At 39.2% G+C, this 27,611-nt stretch overlaps 1 protein-coding gene across 2 annotated transcripts; it reads left to right on the top strand.

Moving 5' to 3' along the window:
• The first annotated feature begins 1,145 nt into the window (after positions 1-1,145).
• Positions 1,146-27,306, top strand: taf3 (TAF3 RNA polymerase II, TATA box binding protein (TBP)-associated facto). Of its 2 annotated transcripts, none has more exons than XM_057837872.1 (7): positions 1,146-1,299; positions 4,060-4,302; positions 10,699-12,476; positions 17,142-17,221; positions 18,867-19,143; positions 19,227-19,333; positions 26,138-27,306. In XM_057837872.1, exons 2-7 carry the CDS (start codon positions 4,275-4,277, stop codon positions 26,250-26,252), a joined length of 2,385 nt encoding a protein of 794 aa, XP_057693855.1. In that variant the 5' UTR covers positions 1,146-1,299; positions 4,060-4,274; the 3' UTR covers positions 26,253-27,306. The 2 variants fall into 2 exon arrangements, with proteins under 2 accessions (XP_057693855.1, XP_057693854.1); XM_057837871.1 differs by lacking the exon at positions 1,146-1,299 and adding an exon at positions 2,029-2,400.
• Positions 27,307-27,611: the final 305 nt, after the last annotated feature.

Genomic DNA, 27,611 nt, shown 5'->3' with positions numbered 1-27,611 from the left:
CGTGTCTACGCGTCTGAGTACTTTGGGCATCTTTAACTTCAGTCCCCTTAACACCCGGTTATGGAATTGTCAATATATTCTGTTAAAAAATAAATCACTGCTTTATCAAAATTGGCTAAAGGGAGGAATTTGGTCAGTGATGCACCTCTTGGATGACTCTGGACATATTGCTTCTTTTGAAAGCCTATTTTCCAAACACAATCGAATTGATAAAAAGCAATATCAAAATCTTATCAAAGCAATACCCCAGTCGATTATTAAGATGTCTTATAATTTGTTTCAAATGAAGCTAGAGTCAACACTTCCTTTTCCAATGTCAAAATAACGAAAAAAAAAATTGTAGACGAAATGTATCCATTTTCGTCAAACAGAACTTCAATTTTGCAATTTTTTTCAAAGAAAGATGTTGAAATTAAAAGATCCAAATTCTTTAAGTTTCCTGTTTTACCAAAGGCAAAGGAAGTTCATTATACAATTATTACCAAAGTGTACGCCTCAGCAGAATTTTTAAGGCTCCATTTTAATTTGGACCACAACAACTGTGTTTTTTGTAGTGAAGACATCGAAATGACTGACCATTTATTTTTTTATTGTAAATATGTTAATGCATTCTGGGAAGATTTGTATGACTGGTTATTTCCTAAATTGGCATATTTATCTAGTTTCACAAAAGAAAATGTTTTATATAGTATCTCTGTATTAGAGTCATCGCACGAACTGGTTATCAAAATAATTATGATTCTTGGGAAATTTTTCATCCGTAAGAATATTTCAAATCTATTCCTAATTTTAAATATTTTTCTCAAAGAATTATGTCACTACTTTTCTTCTTTAAAATATATCAAGGGGAAAAATGCTTTAAAACTGTGTGAAATTGTTGAGGAGTTTGACTTGGCAAGTTGACCCTAGATTTTTTTCTTTTACCATTATTTAATTTATATGTTTTTTTCTTTCCCCCATTTCCCTTTTTTTTTATTCTTCAATTATATGTGATTGTAATTTCTGATATTGTATTCATGATTATTCTGTAGGCTTATCTGTTACTTTTAAAGTTGTTTAACATTGTACCATGCCACTTATGTTGTAATGTTTGTTGTTGTTTGTTAATTAAAAAAAAAAAAAAAAAAAACTTTGGACATCTTCCGGTCGACCGGTTTGACGTCACACGGCGGGAGTGAGAACAGGAAATGGTAGACGCCGCTAAACTCACAAATTGGCAGTCTCGACTCCTCGTTGAGGCTTAACAACTCCAGACACTTTGTCAGCGATGTTATCGAATTTTGATAACCGGTAACTCTGGTAAGTAGTTATCCACTAATTTGGCGTTTTCATTTCTTCGTCTCTAAGATCACGTGAGTGCCATGCTGCGTTCATGTCCCCCGAGAAATCAGAAGCAGTAGGCGGGCAATACGTGACAAAGTTTATTTGTGTGAAGGAAAGGACGATTGTAGAACTTTTGAACTAAAATTGATACCTGCGTGAAAATGAAATTTTTTGTATAACTGAATCAAACGGAAAGAACTACAGCGATTAATCGTCAGGAAATTTGGCGTGGCAACACAACGCAGACTATGGACTTGTTGGGGAAAGTAGAAAACGCCAATTCCACGGCTTGAAATCATTTTTATCCAGGCCACTTTTTTAAAAAATTATATATTAGAAAGGTACACTTAGAACCTCATTAAAATGGTGTCTGCGTCAGGATGGACATCTGACCAAAAAACCTCTGCCAAACGAAATTCAAAACGCGACGTCATCTTTAATTGCAGTCTCCATGACATGACGCCATCTAGCAACGATCGTCTCTATTTTTCAAACATTTATCCGTCCTCCCCCCTCGCTCCTCTGTTGCTTCCTCGTCTCCCTGATGGGATTTCTGTTGGGGGGCGCTATTACGTAAACAGAGGAGCGAGGAGCGAAGACCCACGAAGTTACGAATGCACAATCCAGACAGTGTTTTCCGGATTCCCAGCTGATGCAAAGGCATCATGACAGCGGCCCACTCAAACCGCCAGTGTTCAAGCGCATGCGCAGTGAGCATTTCGGGGATGGGTCTATCGAACGAGGCAAGATGGCGACTCTGGCAAAAGCGCCAACACACTTAGCAAAGTAGATGAGCCCAGTTGGCCACTTTAGAGGCTTTCCTCGCGCTCCAGCGGGCGATTGGTGAAACATGACGAGCTGGCGCGTGCTTTGGGGACGGGATTGAGCGGGATTTAGGAGCACGAACGACGATGTGCGAGAGCTATGGCAGCTCGCTGCTGCGTGTGTCGGTGGCGCAGATCTGCCAGGCTCTGGGCTGGGACGCCGTTCAGCTCACCGCCTGCGACCTGCTGGCAGATGTGCTGCAGCGATATATCCAGCAGATGGGCCGAGTGTGCCATCGCTACTCGGAGTTGTGTAAGTGCATCTCGCGTTGACCCCGTTACTACTCATCACACAGAGCTTTTTATTTCTTTTTTTTCTTTTTTTTTTCTCTTTTTTTTTTGCTCGTTTGCTTGAGTATACGATCACGTTGACGTTCTCGGACTAGCGCCCTCTAGGGAAAGTTGTCAAAGTACAGTACTTAGTGAACGCAACTGTACGGGCACTAACTTGGTGGTATTATCAGTCAAATGAATCAATCTAAGGGTTGAGAACTTTAGAAAACATGTTAAAGCTCTTGTTTTGTTGTAAGCAACTTTTTTAATTAATAAATATTCAATTTCTTACTATGTTGTCCTTCAAATTGCAAAAGTGTTTTGTATAGGTTTCAACTTGATATGACCCAGAAGGAAGATTTCTGTTGTTGGGGAAGGTTTTCAACTTTAAAAATAGATCAATTTGACCAGCAACGTAACATGAGGGTAGAAACACTGCAGCAAGAGTGTTCAATTTGTAACAGTCAATTTGACCCATAACACAACAGGGTGGAAAACACATTTTTAAAAACATCTTTAGATCGTTGTTTTAAACTTTGAACGTAATTGCACCCATGTCCAACTATTTTTATATGTAGTAGTACTAGTAAAACAGTGATGTAGATGAGAAATTGGAAAACATCATATGAATACCGCCGTGAAGTTGGCCTCCTATCAGTCGCAAATTTATAGAAAAAATAGATCATTCGTTTTTGCTGCCATTGTTTTTGAAATATTAACAATTCATTTATAGGTCAATCTGAGGTCAACCAGCCCCTCCTCCCATTTTGATTAAAATGGCTAAAAATTGTGTCAATAGTTTGTGCTATGTCTTTGCTGTAAAAACTTTTGTGAGTGCTGCTATAGTTTTTGAGATATTGAGATATTAATTTCGAGGGATTACGTCACGCAGGTCCCCCCCATTTATTTCAAAATGGACCCGAAGAGGTGCCATTCGTTTGTGCTACGTTTACATTTAGCGTCTGATGATCACTCGGCACAGGCCTTTTAAGGCTAAAGCAACAATGCATATTCTCTGTGGCCAAAGATAAGAAAACCAATCTTATCGTGTTTCCAAACAAGCAAGATGGAGCGCACATCCTAAACACTGGTGAGGAGGGAGAGGCACAGCACATCTCACATGAGTGTCACGACCCAAACACTGCCACGTACAAGATGAAAATGTCACGCATTGTGAACATATGACAGAAACGATGTCGCATTTTCGTCTCGTAGTCTTGTCAGACGAAAATTGCCATTCGTCTCGTTATGTTCCAGTCTCCCAAGCCACATTTTTAGCTCGTCACCGTCACGTCGTCATGAAAAAAATCTTAGTGGACGAAATATATTCATTATAGTTATTGTTGACGAAAACAACACTGTTTACCACGTAAAACCATTAGTAAATATCGGCAGATTTATGATTTGTATTTTTTTCTATTGCAACTAAAAACCTAAACCACTAATATTTGTCAGTTTTTTGCAGCCAAAAACCTAAACAACTAATATTTGTCAGTTGGTGGCGAGAAACCAAGTAGAAATACTTTGTTGCTGTACAAAAGTAATTTAGTATTTATTGTTTTGACAATGTTAGTCTTCCTACATTTGATCCAGATTAATGCACATTCTACAAGTAACTTGTAATGAATTGACATGGCAGATGGAAGGACGGATCCTGTGCTGGACGACGTGAGCCAGGCTTTCCGGCTGCTGGGGGTATCTCTGAGTGAACTGGACGATTATGTCAACAACCTGGAGCCCGTGGCCTTCCCCCAACAGTTGCCGGCCTTCCCTGTTAGCAAGAACAATGTCCTGCAGTTCCCTCAGCCTGGCACGTTCAATATCGAAGAACGGAAGGACTATATTCCGGATTACATGCCGCCTCTGGTCTCTTTACAAGAAGGTGAGTTCTGTCAGCGTACATAGAAATGGCCTTACATATAGGCGTATCATGACATATAGGCGTATCATGATTAACACCTTTTTTTAAGACAATATGTTTTGCATGAAACTTATCACACTAAATGATGATACACTGCTGGCCAAAAGTATTGGCACCCCTACAATTCTGTCAGATAATGCTAAATTTCTCCCAGAAAATGATTGCAATTACAAATGCTTTGGTAGAAATATCTTCATTTATTTTGCCTGCAATGAAAAAACACAAAATAGAATGGGGGGGAAGAAAATCATTATCATTTTACACAAGACTCCAAAAATGGGCCAGACTAAAGTATTGGCACCCTCAGCCTAATACTTGGTAGTACAACCTTTAGACAAAACAACTGCGAACAACCGCTTCATTATCCATCAGTGAGTTTCTTACAATGCTCTTCTGGAAATTTACACCATTCTTCTTTGGCCAACTGCTCCAGGTCTGAAATTTGAAGGGTGCCTTCTCCAAACTGCCAGTTTCAGATCTCTCCACAGGTGTTTTATTGGATTCAGGTCTGGACTCATTGCTGGCCACTTCAGAAGTCTCCAGTGCTTTCTCGCAAACCATTTTCTAGTGCTTTTTGAAGTGTGTTTTGGGTCATTGTCCTGCTGGAAGACCCATGACTTCTGAGGCAGACCCAGTTTTCTCACACTGGGCCCTACAATATGCTGCAAAATTTTTTGGTAGTCTTCAGACTTCATAATAGGGCTGGGCGATATGGCCTTAAGTACGTATCACGGTAAATTGAGCAAATTTACCTCGATAACGATAAATGACGATAAATTCGCCCAAGCGGACTGTTACATAATTTGAAAATCTGAATATATGCATGAAATACGAATTAACCATTTCTCGTTGATTTATTTACCAGCTTTCAATTTAACAATTGTACATGCGCTCTAAACATTAAGTATATAAAAAATTCTTGTAAACAACAAGAATTCAAGTATGAACATTTATAACAGCTTGTATGACTTGAACAATGTACGACATTATAAAAATCAACACGACGACTGTGCAAACATGTGATTGTAACACAAATGGCTTACAGCTTGAACAGTACACTTCAAACAGACAACTTATTCTTAATGGCTGCTATGACAGAATTACTCAACACAAGTGTTTACTTCAAGGTTTCAGGTTTTTTTTTCCCCCCAGAGCATTTAAAATAGACTAGATCTTTATTGTCATTGTCAACAACAGAACATTGTGAACAACGAAATTGGACTTGGCACTCCAGTATAAAGATATTTCCATTTTCCATGCCGCTTATTCTCACGAGGGTCGCGGAGTGTATTTAATAAATAAAATAAATAAATGGAAAAATACATGCTCCAGAGCTATAAGTGCATAATTATAACTTAGACTGAAATATGTCCATGACGGAAATGGTGCAATAGTGTCCTAATTTTAGCAGCGTCATTTGTACAAAGAATAGAATCTGAATTTAAAAAAAAAAAACATTCTATAAATATACTTTTTTTTAATACATGCACCCCCCCACACAGACATAACCACATTAAAGTGCCTGTGATACGAAAAAGCATATTTATTTCATAATACACGCGGTATTTTATGCCCCTGAATGATATGGGCCGCTTGGATGTGTGTGGAAGAGATCGCTATTTTTATTTAGTTTTTTGAATCCCGCGCCATGAAAATGAGTGACTTCCGGCTTCGGTCTTGCATTGAGGAGGAGGGCGCTGTGACGTGTACGGTAGAAGACGTCCTCTTCACGCTACAGTGTACTGTTGTGTATGAGGAAGAAGAATTCAGCTGATTTTGCGCATTAATACGTTTATTTTTCGCATCACGCCAGCCAAACGGCTGCAGAAAAATCATTCTGTATGAGGGAGAGGCGTATGCGCCTTTTTGGAGTTTCAAAAGGTTCCCATTCACCGTGGATATTTACTGTGGGACCATTGGACTTACGAGGAAGTGAGTAAACATCTTGTTTTGTATTATGTCAAATACGAATACAGCGATTACAAAGTAAACACTACAAACTTTCTTTAAATGAAGGACTACTTACGTTTGATCATTGATAGGCATGTAAAAAGCTCTCCTAATGCTCATTAGCAGCAGCACGTTAGCTGCACAACAACTCAAGCCACCCTCCTCCGGGGAACGAACTGTAAATTGCTCTCCGCCGGGCGGTTTGCCGATCCGCGATGACAATCGACAACCGGGTCGTCATGTCAAATAATCCAGGATAGTTATGTGTGATTTTCCACTTCGAAGACTTTGAAACATCACTCGGTTCGGGTTAGCATGTCGGCTAGCTGTCACGCCTCTGGTTTGTTTACATTCTCCGAAGCCAAGGAAGGGAAATGACATATGTCCGATTTAGGTGTCATAAACTATCGTTAGGGAGGTGCGACAGTAAAGGTGAAGTCGACAGTTTGGACCATTATGGAGTAACTTTGCCATGTCGTCCTGAATAAATGGATTTTTATTATTTCATATTCCATTAAGCACAAGACTGTTATTTGTCATGACCATGCCATTTATTTAGCAATTGGGGACAATACTTGGATAAAAAGAATATCCTGTAAAAATATTGAAGTAAAGAGACAGAAACAATGACATTTTGCCGCTCTCTTCGTCGCGTTTTCCTCATTGTGAATAGTTCCCCCTTGACGGGCTGACTGGTCCTTCTCAAGCCATTTATATAGCTATTGGGGAAAAATACTTGGATAAAAAGAATATCCTGTAAAAATATTGGAGTAGAGAGACAGAAACAATGACATTTTGCCGCTCTCTTCATCGCGTTTTCCTCGTTGTGAATAGTTCCCCCTCGACGGGCTGACTGGTCCTTCTCAAGCCATTTATATAGCCATTGGGGAAAAATACTTGGATAAAAAGAATATCCTGTAAAAATATTGGAGTAGAGAGACTGAAACAATGACATTTTGCGGCTCTATTCGTCGCGTTTTCCTCGTTCTGAATAATTCCCCCTCAATGGGCTGAATAGTAAAACCGATGAGCCCAGTCTACCGCTGACGTCATCCACCTGTTGGGGACGCTAAAGCCCTATAATGGTAGGCGTGGCTAACCGGCAGATTAAAAGACTAATTTCTCGTCATCTGTGCTTTGCTAAATTGTTGTATATAGTCGAATCGTCTCAAAATATGATTCTAATTCACATAATAATGCCATTTAAGACCTTTTTTTCTCGTGTCATATGCTCTTTAAAGCTATATTGCTCTCATGTCAAAGAAACATTTAAGATTTTATGATGTCAGTAATGACAGAATTATGGAAGTACATAAAGAAAAATAGCTGTGGCCATATTATAGGCTTCACTGTTGGATTATATTTTATGCTGAATGCTTAACCATCATATGAGATATCATAGAAATCACACACACAGAGATACAAAAAATCGTGACATACTGATTTCTAGATGCAGTCCGTGCCCAATCCCCTCATTTAGTTAAGCCGTTTCGACAAGGTTAGAGCCGCTATCCGACTCCATCACGTTCATTTGTAGCGTTAGCCGCCAGTGTTAGCCTGTGGCCTGGCTACCAGTAAAAAGCACTGAAAGCACCCTCTCCTGAAATCGTGAGAACCAGGGAGGACAAGGGGGGAAAGCCCGTCTGGAGGCCGCCAAGGGTCTACTTAATGTCGGGTGAAAGTTTTTTCAAAGCTCCCATAAGCCCAACTCCATCACGTTTGCTTGTAGCGTTAGCCGCTTTGCGTTAGCCTATCGGGCTTTTATTTGTTTGATTTCCTGATAACCACGTGACTTCATACGTAACCACACTGACTGCTTTCTTAAAGGGGAATGAACATAGCCGAACAACACAGTCAAAGCGGGATGAAAAGACTTATTATTTCGTGTTTTATTAAATTACCGAATTTACCGACATGGTCAAAATTACATCGGTCATCGTGAAGAATTTCGATAACTGTAATTTTTCGGTATACCGCCCGGCTCCGCTTCATAATGCCACGCACACGGTCAAACTGTCCAGTGCCAATGGTAGCAAAGCAACCCCAAAACATCAGGGAACTTTCGCCATGTTTGACTGTGGGGATCATGTTCTTTTCTTTAAAGGCCTCGTTTTTTTCCAGTAAACTCTATATTGATGTCTTTTCCCAAAAAGCTCTACTTTTGTCTCATCTGACCAGAGAACATTCTTCCGAAACATTTTTGGCTTTCTCAAGTAAGTTTTGGCAAACTCCAGCCTGGCTTTTTTATGTCTCTGGGTCAGGAGTGGGGTCTTCCTGGGTATCCTGCCATAGAGTCCCTTTTCATTCAGATGCTAACGGATAGTACGGGTTGACATAGTTGTACCCTCGGACTGCAGGACAGCTTGAACCTGTTTGGATGTTAGTCAAGGTTCTCTATCCATCATCCGCACAATCTTTCGTTGAAATCTCTCGTCAATGTTTCTTTTCCGTCCTCATCTAGGGAGGTTAGCCACAGTGCAATGGGTTTTACACTTATTGATGACACTGTGCACAGTAGACAAAGAAACATTCAGGTCTTTGGAGATGGACTTGTAGCCTTGAGATTGCCCATGCTTCCTCACAATTTTGCTTCTCAAGTCCTCAGACAGTTCTTTGGTCTTCTTTGTTTTCTCCACGCTCAATGTGGTACAATACACACAAGGACACAGGACAGAGGTTGAGTCAACTTTAATCTAGAGCTGTCCCGACTAGTCGACATAGTCGACGTCATCGATGACGTAAATCCGTCGACGAGCACAACATCCCGTCGACGGTTAATGAAGGGTTAAAAAAATATATGCGTGGAAAGTTAGAATGTCGGATGCTCTGTTTTCAAGCGGGGAAAGCGGCACAAAGCCAAAAAAAGTGCACCAGAGAGTCCAAAACATAGACTTATTTAAAAAAAACAAAGGAGAGTACACTCTTCTGTCCTGTCTCTTCAATGCCAAGCTTGGCTGCACGTCGGCCGTGAATAAACACCTCAAGCGGCTTCACCCAGTTTGTAATTTTTATTTTTTATTTTTTCATTTTTTGTACACCAGAGGGTGCTGTCGCCTCACTAAATAATAATGTTTCATTGACAATGGGCCTATAAGTGCTATTAGTATTGTTCTTAATGCTAATTGAAAGGTTTATTTCATGTTATGCTTTATTTTATGGTATAGAAAATTATATAAGGTTAAAAGGTCATAAATATATACAGTATATACAGCGATTGCACTCATGGGAGAGATTGTCAATGATAAGGTAATAAATTAAGGTAAAGGCAATTCATATAGGCAATTCATTGATATATAAATAAGGTTTAACAGGAAAAAGGTGAAAAGTTTTTGTTAATTTCTAATTGTGTTGCTTTATTTGTGTGCACCGTAGCTCTTACGGTGTGTTTACATCAAGGATGGAATAAAAGTTGTAAACCATCAGTTTGAGACCATCTTTTCAATCGGGATGGTACACTATTTAATTCTATCAGCATTTGAACTCATTGTTTATTTGTGATTTATTATTGTTATTTACGTGTTTATTTGTACTTTAATAGATAATTTGAGTGTTCCAATATGTTTTGTGTGAATTGATAAGCGTCAACAAAAATGTAATTGCTAAATTAGTTTTTAAAAAAAATTTTAATTATTAGATTAGTCGACTAATCGTAAAAATAGTCGGCTGACTAATCGGGAGAAAATTAGTCGTTTGGGACAGCCCTACTTTAATCCATTTTAACTGGCTGCAATCGTGTTTTAGTTATTATTGCATCTACCTGTTATGTCCCATAGGTGCTGTTAATTACAAAAGTTAGAGAAGCATCACATGCTTTTTCAAAGGGTGCCAATACTTTTGTCCAGCCTAATTTTAGAGTCTTATGTAAAATGATAATGATTTGGGTTTTTTTTTCCATGATTTAATTTTTTTTCCATTTCTTTTGTGTTTTTTCATTGCAAGCAAAATAAATGAAGCAATTACTACCAAAGCATTTGTAATTGCAATCATTTTCATTGAGAAATGGAGCATTATCTGACAGAATTGCAGAGGTACCAATACTTTTGGCCTGCCAGTGTATTACAACATTTACATTAATTGTCACAGAGACACATGAAATTCATGAAACATTTGTTTTAGCAATTTGATGAGCTATCGAGCTTAATAATTAAATTGTATCTGTATCACAATACTGGTCCTGTTGTGTCTTGAGCTGGATCAATCAATACTATTGGGTTTTACCCGAAGCTCTATAGAAACGTAATTGGTAACGTAATTTTGTGGCCGTAGTGTCGAGCTGAATCTCGCTTGTCTGTAGAAACAGCATTTTCAAATTGGAAGACCTTTGCTTTTTCTTACTTCGCAATGCGATTAGGCCTGATTGTCGGTATGCATGTACCTCACTTTACACATGCCTTGTTTGTTTTCCAGAAGAGGAGGAGGAGGTGCTTCCCGACATGGGCACATCAGCCGAAGCAATGCAGGTGGCGATGGAGGAGGACGAGGAGGACTTTGATGACGAAGAGACTGTCAATGACGAAAACCACCCGCTTAAGAGACCCCTAGACAGTCCTGACGAGGCCCTAGGCATGATGCCCACATCCAAGAGGCCACGCATGCTTCCCGGTCTCAGCCCCGAGTGGGGCGTGGAACCCCGCGAACCCCTCACTTCCCTCAACCCTCAGCGCGTGCCTCCTCCGGGCATGCTGCCCTCCCACGATAGCCTTGATCCACTGTCGCCCGAAACGCCACCAGGAGCGCTGCCATCATTCAGACCTCAGCCTATCACACCAAAATACCCCGATGCAAAGGCCCTCACCACCCCAGGAAGAAAGACGAAAGTCTCCTCGCCTGGTAGGCAAAGAACTAAGTCCCCAAAAGGGCTCATTCCTTCCTCGGGTGCTGGCAGTCCCATTCATTCTCCACCTAAAACTTCCAAGGAGAGGAAAAAATCTCCAGCCAGGACCAAGAGTCCCAAAAGTCCCAAAAGCCCAAAGACTGCGGCAGCCAAACCACCTCAACCGCCGAGTAAGACGGACGGTGTTTACAAACTGCCGTTATCTGTACTTAGTGAGCGCATGGGCAAGGAAAACATCCACATGCGGCACAATGTGGACAACAAGGAACCTGACGGAAGCTCTTTCCTCAAAGCGGAGCCCGACAACGGTGCCATCGAGGACTCTATCAGCGCCGTGATTGCCAAAGCACGTTCCGAACGTGAGCCCGACCCCTTTGCCTTCTCCTCGGGCTCTGACTCGGACAGCAACGGCTTCTCCAGCCCCAGGAGGTTGACCATCATGGACCCGGCTACGCCTAAAGCCCCGCCGGGCGGTGGGCTCTCCACGTCCACGCCGCTTCACCTGCAGCTGGGCACGGGAAAGTGGACCATGGAAGACTCCATCAACGAAGTGATCCGCAAGGTCCACCAAGGCGGGCCCTCGGTACGACCGCCCAACCACGAGGAGTACGTTTCGTCCGGGTCGGCCTCGCCGCCGACGCCCGAACCGTTGCTGAAAACTTTCGAGGAGAAAACCAAGATGTCAGCGGTGGAAGTGAAGAAGAAGCTGAAGAAGGAGCTGAAAACCAAACTAAAGAAGAAGGAGAAGCCCAAGGACAAGGAACGAGAGAAGGACAAAAGCAAGGTGAAGGAGAAGAACAAGGAGAAGAACAAAAACAAGGACTTGTCCAAGGACGGTAAGATTCTCTGGAAAGAGTTTGGCTTGAAGGACGACGAACTCTTGGGCCAGCGGGACTCGGCGCTAACCGAGGGCTCCGTCAAGATGAAAACCAAGGACGGGGACGGCACCTCTAAGAAAGATAAGGAAAAGCACAAAGACAAAAAGAAAGACAAGGAAAAAGGCAAGAAGGAAAAGGAGAAGAAAGGCAAAGACAAGAACAAGGACGACAGGCAGAAACAAGCCATCCTGACCCCCGGGATGCCCGCGGCCCTGGGGGAGGTGCCCGTTCTCTTCGGCCCCTCGTCCTGCCAGCGCTTGCCGGCCATGATGCCGCCCTTGTTGCCTCTCCTCCAGGATGGCAAGAGCAAGGACAAGAAAAAAGACAAGAAGGAGAAGAAAAAGAAGAAGGAAAAAGAGCGAGAGAAGGCCAAGGAGAAAGAGCGAGAAAAGGAGGAGAAAAGGAAAGAAAAGGAGCGGGAGAAGGAAAAACGGGAGAAGGAGAAAGAGAAAGAGAGACTGAGATTGGAGAAGGTCTTTATTTTGGGTTCTTTATTTTCTTCTATCACTCAATCACTCCCAATTCATGCCACAATTAACCGGCTAATCAACTATCAAATGAATCGACAATCATTTTGATAGTCGATTTATCATTTGGAGACATTGTTGACCTAAAAATGGTCCAAATCTTTTTTTCTTTTTTTTTCTTTTTTTTTACATTTTTTTAGCCTCACTAGTAAATATGAATATTTAAAATTATTTAATAAAGGGGAAAGACTGAAAATATTCGTTATTTTTTTAATTCTTTCATTGCCACTGACAATGATAGACATCCAATTATGTGGCGATTTTCATTTTTCTGCTCAGAATTTAAGTGTATCACTATTCTAACCGTCAAATCTATTTGAACTGGGAGGGTCCCACGTCAAATGGATATGACATACATCGCTGTCAAGGACGGTCATTGAGTTAAATGATTTTTTTCTATTGATTTACATTGTTTTTTTTATCAAAAGTAGAGGGAAATTCTTTTATCTTTATTATTATTAATGATTAAAAAAAAAAAAAAAAGCATAGAAGGTCAATTTCTTATACTGTATGTATATATTAGGGCTGCAGCTGTCAAATATTTTAGTAATTGAGTATTCTGAAAATTTCATCGATTAATCGAGTGATCGGATAAAACTTTAAAAAAAATTTTTTTTTTTTTTTTTTTTTTAAGGTAAAGAGCAGCAATAAATATACACGAGAAAACAAGACCTTTAACCTAATATTGAACCATTTGTAGATGATCAATGTCTATATTTTAGATGTACATTGTTGCAAACGGCCAACAATTGCATCTCAGAAAAATAAAACGACAAATTCATTGCTTTCATTAAAAAAAAAATCTAAAAAAAAAAAAAAAAAAAATCTTACCTAAAATTGTCATTACGCTTGATAACACACATCACTTAAAAGTTGGGTATTTTTCCCACGTGTACCAATTGAATTTCCATTCCAAAGCTATTTTTAAGTTTAGTCTAAATCGTAAGTCCTAATAGGATTTTGAATTTTTGCAGTGTTCAAAATAAATGTATGATACCTGCTGTGTTGGACAACATTAGGCACCCGTGCTACTTGGTGTTTTATCCATCAATGACTATAGAGCTAAAATTGACAGTTAGCTTTATTTATTATGTTTTTATTTTACACCCTCATCACTCAACAGCGCTGTGTTTTTATCGATTAAATAAAGCCTGTACGAAAGACACATTAGCCACGCATCGACAGTAGTAATAATTAATAGAAACGTAGAACTCTGCAGGGCCAACGTTACGTTAACAAGGTACAGTAACGTTCAGCTTATTTATTAGCGTTAAGTCAATTTTACAGTGTCCCGAGTATCGATCCTCTGCTCTCGGAGTAAACCCCTTCGGTGGACAGGCGGCTTGGCTAGGTCACACTGTGGCGCCTGGGTTTCAGGGGCGGTCATCGGTCGCGGGGTCCAGCTGGGGGTGCGGAAGCGTCGGCGGGGCCTGGCGGGTGTAGTGTTATGCGCTGTCTTATAGTGAATGCATGAAACAGTGTTCATCTTGGTCTCCAGCTTGAAATGCTCTCACACTTTTGACATTTTCTGCCTTTTCTTGGTACATTTCTGTTGGCTTTCGTCCGGTTCTTCGTCGTTATCTCTATATCCATTGAAATCAAATATATCCGCCGTTGTTTTCTTCTGTACGTACATTACTTTGGGGCTTGTGCCGCATTTAAAGTAGTCTGGGCCTAACGTGATGCTTAGAGCTGGCAAAATTAAAGGATTCCTCGAGGCGAATATAATTCCTCGATCAATTTTTGAACTTGAGTTATTCGAGTAATCGTTTCAGCACTAATATTTATATAGCGGAAAACAGACAAGACTAAAAAAGCCATTTCTGCTCTTGCACTCCTTTTTAAAAGAAACTGCTGTATTTTATGTCAAAACAACTGTTGTGTTTGATAGAACAATATGTCTATATGCTGCCATCGCAGATTCATGGCGCATTGAGCCCCTGAACTTTTTTTTGTCTTAGTCTGAAAACCCCCGTTTACAGACGTCACGCAACCGCTTTTGTTTCAAACCAGCCATAAAACGAAGTTAATTATATTCATTATTCAAAATGTCATTTTTAGATTACGATCATCAATTTATGTCGAATACTTTGTTGAAAAAGAAACTTAAAAAATTATTCACTTGCATATTTTAAACTTTTAAAGAAATTACGTCCCCATAAAAAAAATGGCGTCTGTAAAAAAAAAAAAAAAGTCACGGATATCTACCTCATAACTATCTCTTAATTGTATTTTTTATTTATTTATTTATTTTATTTATTTATTTTTTTTTTTTACTGTCTCATTTTGTCCGATATGTTAGATGATAAATAATCGATCCAAACAAACAAAAAAAATTTTTTAAAAACATTTAAAAGGGTAAATATATGAAAATCTCGACTACTCCTTGATGTCTGCGATTTCTGCATCGCGACCCTTGTTATATTACCATGTTTCACCCATAAAATCCTCAAGAAATCCAGCTGTGGCCATTGACAGCTGTGTCTTGACACTCGGTGATACATGCTAGATGGAGTTTTTGGATCGAAGCAAGGTAAGTATGCGATAATATCTCGTTAAAGTCATAGCGTCTGTAATTATGCTCCCGCGTGCTCTCACCTCCAGATAGGGTTTTGCTGTTTAATTTTTTTTTTTTAAATTCCCTCCTGTTCAAAATTTTTCTTCCCCCAGAAAATTGAGATTTTAAGCTTTCCAATGATGCATCACACATGCATATCGGACAATTTTGAGTTTGGCCAAATTGGGGGTCTCCGAGCGGAACTTCAAGTCACCCACTTTAGTTATTATATATATTATATATATGGCGGAAAACACTCAGGTGACTTGAAGTTCCTATTTGGCCAAACTCAAAATTGTCCGATATACATGTGTGATACATCATTGGAAAGCTTAAAATCTCAATTTTATTGGGGGGGGGAAATTTTAACAGGTGGGAATTAAAAAAATTAATAACAAAAATTAAACAGCAAAACCCTAACTGGAGCATGAGAGAGCATAATTAAAGACATGATTTTAACGAGATATCGCGCACTTACCTCTTTTTGATCGAAAAACTCCATGTTGCCAGTATCACTGAGTGTGAAGACACAGCTGTGGATAGCCACAGCCGGATTTTGGGGGGATTTTATGGGTGAAACTCAGTTATATATCAAGGGTCGCGATGCAGACATCAAGGAGTGGTTGAGATTTTATTTTTCATGTATTTATCCTTTTAAACTTTTTTTCCCCCAATTTTTCTTTGTTTGGATCGATTATTTATCATCTAAAATATCGGAATATGCGACAGTAAAAAATATATATAATTAAGTGATAGTTAGATATCTGTGACTTTTTTACAGACGCCATTTTTTTCATTGTGACGTAATTTGTTTAAAATATGCGAGTGAATAATTTTTTAGTTTTTTTTTCTTAAACTAAATGTTAGACATCAATTCATGATTCTAAGCTGAAAATGACAGACATTTCGAATAAAATTATTTTTTTCACGGCCACGTTGAAACAAAAGCGGTTAACCCTGTCTGTTAACGGGTCTCCAGGGTAAAACGGACAAATTAAAAATAGTTCGGGGGCTTAATGCGCCATGAATCTGCTATGGCACCATATAGACATTGTTCTAGCAAACAACAGTTCTTTTGCCGTAAAATACAGCAGTTCGTTTTAAAGAGGGGTGCAAGAGCAGAAACTGCTTTTTCAGCCTTGTCTGTGTGTTCCATCATATATGTATATTTTTTTTTCAGCAAAAAAGAATATTTTCTGATTCCTGCATTGAGAAACATGAAGGTATTGGACATACTTTGGCGGGGCCCACAAAAAGTGACTAACAGTTTGTGCTCCCCGGGCCTTGAGTTTGACACCAGTGTTTTATGTTGTCCTTCATATCATTCTGAAGTTTTCAAATTTGATTGACACCACAAAAACGGTATACATTAAACATTACAATCGAAATCGTATATTCGGGTGAGGTTTTATTTTAAGATGATTTCAAGACATTGTAAAATGAATTTCGAGATTTCTACAAAATCTGTGTGACGACTGATAGCTATGTAATACTGAATTGTGAGGATGGCAAACAGTTTTCTACCACGTGTTTTCCTGATTTAAAAAATTTATATTATTGTGACGAAAATGGCATCTGGTGACCACTTGATGTCTGACTCGATCTTTCCCGCACTTTTTGGCTGCCATTGACGGTGATAGGCGTCCAGTCCATTTGAACTGGAATTGCTAGCCCATCCAGTCATTGTCAATGGTGGCCAATGAGTTAAACGTAATAATGGTTCATCCACATTCCACTAGAGGGAACCAAAATACCAGACTTTGAGTCAGCCTTATACATTGAATGGTTAGTTTTGTTGTTTTTTAAATGCTGCTGAAAGTTGAAGTTCTACACAGTGATGTAATGCAGTCATTTTCAAAGAAAATTTTTCATCTGAAGTCTTAGTGTATGAAAAGGATCCCTTTGAATTGAAGGAGCTCTATGATTTGAACACAGTCACTCCAGCATTTTGTGATATTTAGTAGAGTTTTTAAAACAAGCACTTTTCAACCCTAAAATGGTATTAGTTGGTATTCTAATAGCCCTTTTTCCTTGTTTATGTTGCACATCCACAGATGAAGGCTGACACACCAGTTGTAGCCCCTTCTCCGGTCATTCCTCGACTGACGCTCCGAGTGGGTGGCCAGGACAAAATGTAAGCAGAGTTTTTGTCTCACTCTTTTATTTATTTATTTTTTTACTCTCCTGTCACTATTTCACTGTGCCAATCTGCCAGGTGCGTGCAGCACAATAGTGATACCTGCGTGACAGTTTCTGTACTATTTGACAGAAATGCATTGCGGCGTGAGGTGGATCGATCAAATTCGGAACAAATTGAACTGTTTCAATGAGTTTTAACAGCTAAACTGTATGTCCATCAGTGTTCTTTTAAGCAGCCGTTTTAATTTTCATTTAAGTCTTTGGTACAATAATACTAATTAATCTTTGTCATATTTTAGTCATTTCAAAATTTGTCTTTGTCTAGTTTTTGTTGACTGAAACTCAGACCTATATCCTTTGGATTTAATCAAAGGAAAGCAACTTTGCTTATTCTTTCTTGCTAAGATAAGAAAACAAATCTTACTGTGTGTTACAAAACAAGCAAGTCTGGAGATGACACTCACCAGTGTCATCTCTGGGGGGTTGACATTAGTGACAAAACCAGACACTGCTATGATGCAGTATACGCATCAAGATTGACTAATATTTTTGTGAAAATATACGCAGTTGTGTAAGGGAAAAAAATTGTATTGAATAGGAGGTGGTAATTTAGGCTAGTTTTTATTGAACTGAGTGGATTTTATGTTGTGATTAGGCTGGTTGTCTTTCCAGTCTGGCTACCCTGTTTGGGAAATTGATGGGTAGATTTTATGTTTAGAAGTGTAAAAAATATATTTTTATAATTTTATTGAGCTGTATTTGTAATCTGAATGTTTATTTCGAAAGTATGATTAGATTTTTATTTTTTTATTATACTCAGTGATTGCTCAGTGTGATCTGATGCAGTCTTTTTATTTAAATATTTTTAGTTTCATTGAATTTTTAAATTCTATTTTAAAAGATTTTTTTTTTTTTTAACTTTAAAAATTCTATTATAGTGATTGAAACCCCTCAAATGTAAACTCAACTTTCACCCTGGAGCTTGTTTTATTTTAAAGTAGATGTTTATATATTTTACATTTAATTTTTATTAATTCACTGTCCTGATTATAATCCCAGTTGACCCAAGGCATTTTACACATTGGCCAGATCAAAAACCAGTACTGTCTTTTTGCTATATTTCAAATAATATAGGGCTCCAAGTAATATCTTAGGGGCAAGGGCCCTAAATCTTTTGCTTGCTTGTGTCAAACTCCAGCATTGATGAAGTGCACCCAAACACAAGACAAATGTTGCATTGATGCAAAAACTTCTCACGTAATTTTGGGTTGCTGAATTAAAATCTGACTTTAGTTTTCCCCCCCCCCCTCCAAGCTTTATTTATTTTCTGAATTTAAAAAAGGATCCTGTTATTCTTTCCTCACGTACGTTCACGGCGGGGACGGGCAACTCACTTTCTCCCTTAAATACACAGTTCAATCTCATTTTGGATACACTGATAGTTTTCCCATTCAAATTACAAATGGAGTCACCGCCGATTCGTGCACAGCTCTTTATTTTCACTGCTGATTCGTGTGGCAGATTGAAATATATTTTTTCAGTCTGTTGCATAAAGGGCACTAGCCCTTTAGGGCCTTTAGCCCTAGGATCATGTTTGTTCTATTTATTCATAAAGTTGCAATATATGTGTGTTCCCCCAGTGTTATAAGCAAGGTGGTTCCCAACTCTGAAGCGAAATCCCAAACCCCCAAGACGCCTGCCCCGAAATCCACCCCAGCGAATCGTCCCCGGTCGCCCCCGCCACTTCCAGTTCTGTTGCCGCCCCCGCCGTGTGTGCCCGGGCCCCCCTCGCCGCTGCCGCCGGCTCCCGCGCCGTCATCGGCGTCGCTGCTTTCTCCGGCCCCTCTGCTCTCGCCCTCTTCTTCCCTCAAGACGCCTGTTCGCAGTGTGGTCACTGAGACGGTCAGCACATACGTGGTGAGTAGCACCCGAACGCGATAAATGGCGCATGACGTAAGCATTCAAAGCTGTGCCTTGACATTGCACGTTATCCGTTTTAGATTCGAGATGAGTGGGGAAATCAGATCTGGATCTGTCCCGGATGCGACAAGCCGGATGATGGCAGCCCTATGATTGGATGTGACGACTGTGACGACTGGTATCACTGGTAAGTGGGCTTCCATCTCTCATTGAAGTATGGGTTACTATTGACGGTGATTGATGTTCAGTCTAATTGGATTGGAAGAGGCTGGCATCCAAAGATTGCTGCCAACACACACGCTCCAAATGGATTGGATGTCTATCTCCATCAATGGTAGCCAATGAGTTTAGAATAAGAACTTTATCACTTTAAAGGGAAAGACAATACCTAGGATTAGGAATGTCCCAATCACCTTTTTAAATGTGAGTCCGGATCACCTGATTTTGATGATCTGCCGATACGCAGTCTTGAGCCGATACTTCAGGAAATGTTTTGAGGGAAGAAAAAAAAAAAGCACATCCAACATAATAGCCATATTAAAGGGTTATTATTGTAGCAGTGGTTTCAACAAAGTGGGAGAAAATTCACAAATAACATTGATAAGGAATGTTTCGGTATTTTGTTTTACATGAATAAACTAAATAAAAATAAAGCTGGTCTTCCAATGTTTTTGATCTGTTTTGGTTGAGATTTTTTTGACTTTTTTTTTTTTTTTTTTTTTTTTTTGCTGTCGCTCGACATTTTCCTCTTTGTTCTGCGAAGTTTCAGTTGTGTGAATATATATACAGTAATTTTCGGACTATAAACTGCTACTTTTTCCTCATTTGGAATCCTGCGGCTTATAGTCCAGTGGGGTTTATTTCTTGATTTATCTGAGTTAATAGGTAAGACTTTATTTGATAGCGGTGTCGTAAGACTGTCATGAGACCGTCATAATTATGATTTGACACTGTCTTGGGCATTAATGAATCTTATGATAGATGTCATTAAGTGTCATCTGGCAAATTTTGTCACTAACTCCATTTATGTCCTGTGTGGATCTTTTACATCTATTCAAAAGTGAGATAATTTGCCAGATGACACTTACAGTAATGACATCGGTCAAGTCTTATGACGCTGCTGTCACATAAAGTGTTAATGTTGATATTTCTTGGTGTAAATGTCCCATAATATCTTGAGGACAGGTGCGGCTGATAGTCCGGTGCAGCTTATTTCCGAGTCAAATTTGGTGGGCGTGACTTATATTCCGAAAATTACGATGTATATACAGTGGTACCTCGACATATGATCGCTTCAACACACGATCTTTTCGACATCCGACGTAAAATTTGACTTGCCATTTGTTTCTACATCCGACGACATGCTCGAAATACGAAGACATGACAGCACCGCAGACAAACGCACGGTGGAATTTCTTGTGTGAGAAATCAACAAAGGTTGGTAAAGGTGGTGAAACAAGGAAAAAGGTAACGCTTACCTTTTAAATGAAGATGCAAATTATAGAAAAATATGAGCGTGGAGCGCGCATCAGTGAACTGGCTCAACATTACATCTCCACGGTCCTTCTCCGACCATTGTTCACCAGTTTTTAAAAGTTATGCTGACAATTATTATTGTGGTAACTTCGCCAAAGAAATCACCCGCTTCGTCATGTTTTTATCATTTATTTCATAACTTATTCAACACAAAATGCCTCTTGACCGCCAAAGTTGACGGTGTTCTCAAGAAAACATTGAAAATGAAAGTGAAACTCTTAAGCTCACCGCTCTCGGGCACGGTGTGTTCAGGTACAGCAAAAAACGTCTGCCACATTAGAACTCGATTCGTTACATTATTACAGGAATTATTATTATTATTCAGATTTTTATTTATAAATTATTTGTTTTGCTATGTATAACTGCCATTTGTAATAGTACCAGCAGTATTTAGTAAGGATTTAGTGTAGGATTTTGGGGTGTGGAACGAATTAATGGAATTATAATGTATTCCTATGAGAAAATCCTGCTCGACATACGACCATTTCGACTTACAAACAGGGTCCTGGAACGAATTAACTTCGTATGTAGAGGTACCACTGTAGTATAAAACGTGCTGTGTATATTTGTATTTTTTGCAATGTCCTTATACCTCTGGATTGTAGTCCTTACCTCATTCACCGCCATTGACAGTTGTAGACATCAAATCCATTTCAAATGGGACGGGCCAGGAGTCATCATCGCTGCCTGGCCTACCTGTCAAATTGAATTGGACGTCTGTTGTCATCAATAGCAGCCAATGAGTTAATACTTAAATACATTTTAAAAACCAAATTTTTTTTTTGCCGATTCCAATCTTCTGAAAATGATCGGAAATCGTGTCCGATCATGTGATCGGATCGAAAACATCCCTACCAAATATAAGTATTTAAGTATGCAAATAAAAAATTTCCTACATTTCTGATAATGGAAAAAAATTGCATTTAAACACGAAAATTGACAACGCATACAAGAGCGACCATTTTATCACATCGGTTACACCCACACACATACAGCACACTGATGGACTCGTGTAATAATGGCTATTAATTGAAGATGCAGTGATTGGCCGATCGGGGACTATTTCATAACTTCTGTGGGATCGGTAGATCACCAAAAATATAACTGATCTCGTCCACCAATCGCATATTCAAATAAGCCTGTGAGCATTTGGCTGCATATATTCATGTGCACTTGGTAGCCTCATTTGTCTTTCCTTTTATTAGTGAATCCAGTCAAATAATACCCGTTCAGTGTATGCAAACATTTGAGAGACAAACTGTTCTAGCATCAAAAGTAATTAAGATGTGAAAAAGACAGACTTGGAGACCTGATATAATTCAGTAGTTATCTTCTCCAGAAAGTTAATTAATCAATTTCCTCAAACCTTGTGAATTTCTTCTTGTAAAACGGAATACTGTTCAGTTTTGATTTTTGGTACCGTAATTTTCTGACTCTAAGACGCTATATTTTTCCTTCATTTTGAGTCATGCGGCTTACAGTCCAGTGCGGCGTATTTGTCGATTTACAGTGCCTTGCAAAAGTATTCGGCTCCCTTGAACATTGCAACCTTTCGCCACATTTCAGGCTTCAAACATAAAGATATAAAATTTTAATTTTTGTCAAGAATCAACAAGTGGGACCCAATCGTGAAGTGGAACAAAATTTATTGGATAATTTAAACTTTTTTTAACAAATAAAAAACTGAAAAGTGGGGCGTGCAATATTATTCGGCCCCCTTGCGATAATACTTTGTAGCGCCACCATTTGCTCCAATTACAGCTGCAAGTCGCTTGGGGTATGTTTTGTATCAGTTTTGCACATCGAGAGACTGACATTCTTGCCCATTCTTCCTTGCAAAACAGCTCGAGCTCAGTGAGGTTGGATGGAGAGTGTTTGTGAACAGCAGTCTTCAGCTCTTTCCACAGATTCTCGATTGGATTCAGGTCTGGACTTTGACTTGGCCATTCTAACACCTGGATACGTTTATTTTTTAACCATTCCATTGTAGATTTGGCTTTATGTTTTGGATCATTGTCCTGTTGGAAGATAAATCTCCGTCCGTTTCAGGTCTTGTGCAGATACCAACAGGTTTTCTTCCAGAATGTTCCTGTATTTGGCTGCATCCATCTTCCCGTCAATTTTAACCATCTTCCCTGTCCCTGCTGAAGAAAAGCAGGCCCAAACCATGATGCTGCCACCACCATGTTTGACAGTGGGGATGGTGTGTTCAGGGTGATGAGCTGTGTTGCTTTTACGCCAAACATATCGTTTTGCATTGTGGCCAAAAAGTTCCGTTTTGGTTTCATCTGACCAGAGCACCTTCTTCCACATGTTTGGTGTGTCTCCCAGGTGGCTTGTGGCAAACTTTAAACGAGACTTTTTATGGATATCTTTGAGAAATGGCTTTCTTCTTGCCACTCTTCCATAAAGGCCAGATTTGTGCAGTGTACGACTGATTGTTGTCCTATGGACAGACTCTCCCACCTCAGCTGTAGATCTCTGCAGTTCATCCAGAGTGATCACGGGCCTCTTGGCTGCATCTCTGATCAGTTTTCTCCTTGTTTGAGAAGAAAGTTTGGAAGGACGGCCAGGTCTTGGTAGATTTGCAGTGGTCTGATGCTCCTTCCATTTCAATATGATGGCTTGCACAGTGCTCCTTGAGATGTTTAAAGCTTGGGAAATCTTTTTGTATCCAAATCCGGCTTTAAACTTCTCCACAACAGTATCTCGGACCTGCCTGGTGTGTTCCTTGGTTTTCATAATGCTCTCTGCACTTTAAACAGAACCCTGAGACTATCACAGAGCAGGTGCATTTATACGGAGACTTGATTACACACAGGTGGAGTCTATTTATCATCATCGGTCATTTAGGACAACATTGGATCATTCAGAGATCCTCACTGAACTTCTGGAGTGAGTTTGCTGCACTGAAAGTAAAGGGGCCGAATAATATTGCACGCCCTACTTTTCAGTTTTTTATTTGTTAAAAAAGCTTAAATTATCCAATAAATCTTGTTCCACTTCACGATTGTGTCCCACTTGTTGTTGATTCTTGACAAAAAAATTAAATGTCATATCTTTATGTTTGAAGCCTGAAATGTGGCGAAAGGTTGCAAGATTCAAGGGGGCCAAATACTTTTGCAAGGCACTGTATATGGGTTAATAGGTAGCAGTCCATTTGACATCGGCATCATAAAACTGTCATAAGACTAGGGTTGGGCATCGTTTGAAATTGAACGATTCCGGTTCCGTTTCTGATTCCGCGTTTCGATTCCGGTTCCGAACGATTATCGATTCCGATTCTTTTAAGAGGCAGGGTCCAAAAGAAAAATGCAGGGTCAAATAAAATTGCATAGTTTATATTTAAGTCTTAACTTCTCGATGAGTTTTTAAATTGAATGAATGAATTAATCAAACTTCTCACAGGGCTAATTTTAACTTGTACATAAATATCATTCTTTGAACTCGAGCAATTTATTTCCGCTCGGCGGCCAAGGCATTGAAACAAGCAACCGAAATTATAAAATTCGAACGATTCCGGGAGCATCGGAGTGTTGGAACCGGTCCCCATCAATGCTCGATGTCCAACCCTACATAAGACCGTCATAATTATGACATGACACTATCATGGGCATTACTGAATGTTTATGATAGATGTCGTTAAGTGTCATCCGGCAAATTATGTCACTAACTCCATTTATGTCCAGCTTGGATCTTTTACAACCATTCAAAAGTGAGATAATTTGCCAGATGACAATAAATGACATCTGTTATAAGCATTCATTAAAGCTCATGACTGTTTCATGTCATAATTATGATTGTCTAATGACAGTCTTATGGCACCACTGTCATGGTGTTACCAAATACCACAATTAGCAATTAATGAAATAAATAGAACAGCAACTGAAGAAATAATTAGCACAGAACATGAATTTTGATTGTTATTTACATCTGTTGCGCTACAGTGCATGCTAGGGGGCATGTTGGAAGTCAACAGCGTTGAAAGCAGTTGTCAGCTGTGGTTAACAGAGGTGGGAATCTTTGGGCAACTAACGATTCAATTCAGAGGCTCCGATTCGATTAAAATATATTACTGATGCACCCCCCCCCCCCTTTAATGTTTTGTACATTAGTTCCAAAATTGTTCAAAAATCCTCTCAGGCTTAAATAAACGACTATTTTAGTATCAAGTTAACAGTTCAAAACAGTAAATGCAATACTCAAGGCCCCATTCTGTATCAGCAGCTTTAAACTATTCATTTCAATTAATTTAATGTTGTGAATCAACCATTAAAGTTGTTAAAATTGCTCCCGTTATTCCATAATTTCCCTTCTGTCTACTTTTGACATGTCAAAGTTTTAAAACTGTTTCATCATTTAAAGATGGATTCAAGTCAAGATTTTGCCGATTTAGGAGTATTTTAGATAAAAAGTAATTAGGTTCGCTACAACAGAGAAGTTGACTGCTTTAAGATGGCAGCTGTTTACTAGTGCCGGCAAGTCTGTCATTTCGCATCTTGTTCTCTATACATGTTCTAACGCTGTCGTCATCTGTCATTTCGCATCTAGTTCTACATATTCTAGTATGTGATATCTACCGTAACCGTATGTGGCTGTATGTTTGTAGAAACTAGCAACTGGGCGTTGTTTGTAGTGGCTGTCTGCCGCAGTCAGGTATTATTGTTTTTTTTTTATCTAGCGGCATGAGTTGAACATATTTACTCTCTGTGCGTTCCTCATTGCGTCGTGCTGACTGTGTTTTATTTCCGCTTTACCTGTTATAATTAAATAATTGTAACTTGAATGTTTGTGAATCGTTCTCGAATCTTCCACGGCCGAATCGTGAATAATCTAAGAATCGGAAATTTCGCACGCCTCTATTGACTGTCCCCTCCAAGGGGAGCAGTGATGGCCAAATGAAGCTTGTTAAGCAATGCAACCAATTGGTTCAAAGCTTCATGGAGGTTCATTTGATGCAGCTGTCAAATAACGTGTTACCGGTTCATATCTTTTGATGTAAATATACCATAATACAGTGAGGACAACTACGGCGCATATAGTCCAGTGCGACTTATCTATGAACGAATGCTGCTTTCATGCCAAATTTGAAGGGTGCGGCTTATGGTCAGGTGCGCCTTATAGTGCGAAAATTACGGTAATTTATTAGTCTGGAAAGAAAAGTTTTGATATTTTTTTAATTTGGTGGGGAGAACTACTAAAAAATGTATTTGTTTGGCTAAAAAAAAAGCACACTGATAAAATGTTTGCCTACGTATTAGGCAACCACTTCTGAGAAATACTGGCTTTTATTTATGTTTTCCTCCGTTATTACACATCAGTGTTTTTCCAATTTAGATCAGCAAGATTCTTTCTGCTTGGCTGCACTTGATAAGAGTGTTGTTTTTCCTTTAAATTGTGCCACGTATTTTGTCGGCAGCATTTGATGTTAATGGTCCTGTTTTGTTGTTTTCAGGCTTTGCGTGGGGATTTTGACGGCACCCCCCACAGACCAGCAGTGGTTCTGTGTCAAATGTTCCAGCAAGAAAAAGGACAAAAAACATAAGAAGAAAAAACACAAACCGCATTAATTCTATGCAATATGCACATTATTTTTTTCTTGGCAAGAGGAGTTTGAGGTGCAGGCACATTTTTTGGAAAGACTTGAAAGCCATCGGCACTGCTGTAATTTAAAAAAGAAAGAAAGAAAAAAGAAAATCGGTGGCCGAGAGCAACTTGTGAGGATTTTTAATGATGTCAGCCAACAACGTGGGGTAAAATGGCTTTTAAGCAGCACATTTTGTCTAGTGGGAAGCTTCTCACTAAAATGTTAAAAAAATTCCAGACAAGACATTTCAGTTTGCTCCAAACCTGCTTTCAATGTACATAGTCACAATCCGCCCGGATTCCCACATTGTATAAATAACGTGTAAATATTTACTCTTAAGCCAAGTGCATTTTTTTGCTCTTAGAACACAACTTGGCAAATCCATTTTCAGGTATCAGTTTTTATCTCTGTAATTCCTGTACATTTTTTTAAATTGAGAAGTTTGTATTTTATTTTACTCGCTTCCTTCGTATACTACGCGGAAAAAGTTCGGCTCATTGGGGGAAAACCCAGAACAGTCTCGGGACGTCGGGAGACGGCCGCTGAGATTGGCGCATCCCCGGATAAAGAACTTTTTTGTGCGTTGTGTATGGTTTTTTTTGTCTTGGAGTCATACTGTAGCTGTTGCTTGTGATTGTAATTCATTTGGATATTTGACTATTAAAGTTGAACCGTCTGCACACTGGCAGACCTTAAAGGCGGAAAGTTTCCTACCATCCCCAACTAAATTGTACTTTTCACTTCCCACACCTGTCAATCATCTCCAGTAACTGTTTTGCATTTGCTTTACCAAAAAATATAGAAATTATTTTGACAAACCAGTTTTCACAGATTGTTTTTATTTCCATTAAAAGTTTATGAATGAGACTTTGTTGCAAACAAACGTTCATGCCGATGTTGACGCCGATGGAAAATGGAGACGCTAAATTGAATGCTCCTGGAAAATCGCAGGAGGCTGGAGCACCCAGAGAAAATCTACGCAAGCACTTTGACACCAGAAGTGCACCACCATCTAATAAATCAGATTTCAATCCTTAGCTGCTTTGTGATACTTGTTTATTTGAACACACAAAACTTGACATGTGCTGTGTAACCACACCAGAAATTATATTGCAGATCAAAATGATCAGTTTTTTGTGTCGTATTTTGGAATTCTTAGATTTGATTTTTTATATGTTGCAGTTTTTGCAGCTTTTCTAAATGTCAGGTTTTTAATAATATTTGTCAGTTTATTATTTCTTCTGGAATTTGAAGTTATTCAGTTTTGCTTATTTTTAGGAGATCTTTTTGTAAGATTTTGGGTTGCCTTTTTGTGCCAGATATTGTGATTTATTTATTTTTT

The sequence above is a fragment of the Corythoichthys intestinalis genome, chromosome 5 (genome assembly GCF_030265065.1).
Source record: "Corythoichthys intestinalis isolate RoL2023-P3 chromosome 5, ASM3026506v1, whole genome shotgun sequence".
NCBI classification, from domain to species: domain Eukaryota; kingdom Metazoa; phylum Chordata; class Actinopteri; order Syngnathiformes; family Syngnathidae; genus Corythoichthys; species Corythoichthys intestinalis.
The sequence above is the reverse complement of the archived record's forward strand: the minus strand, read 5'-3'. Positions and strand labels throughout refer to the sequence as shown.

Coding starts and splice junctions, on each gene's coding strand:
- taf3 (XM_057837871.1), top strand. CDS start 2,235: ATGTGCGAGAGCTATGGCAGCTCGCTGCTGCGTGTGTCGGTGGCGCAG. Junction 4,303..10,698: donor TCTGGTCTCTTTACAAGAAG/GTGAGTTCTGTC, acceptor TTTGTTTTCCAG/AAGAGGAGGAGGAGGTGCTT. Junction 17,222..18,866: donor GTGGGTGGCCAGGACAAAAT/GTAAGCAGAGTT, acceptor GTGTTCCCCCAG/TGTTATAAGCAAGGTGGTTC.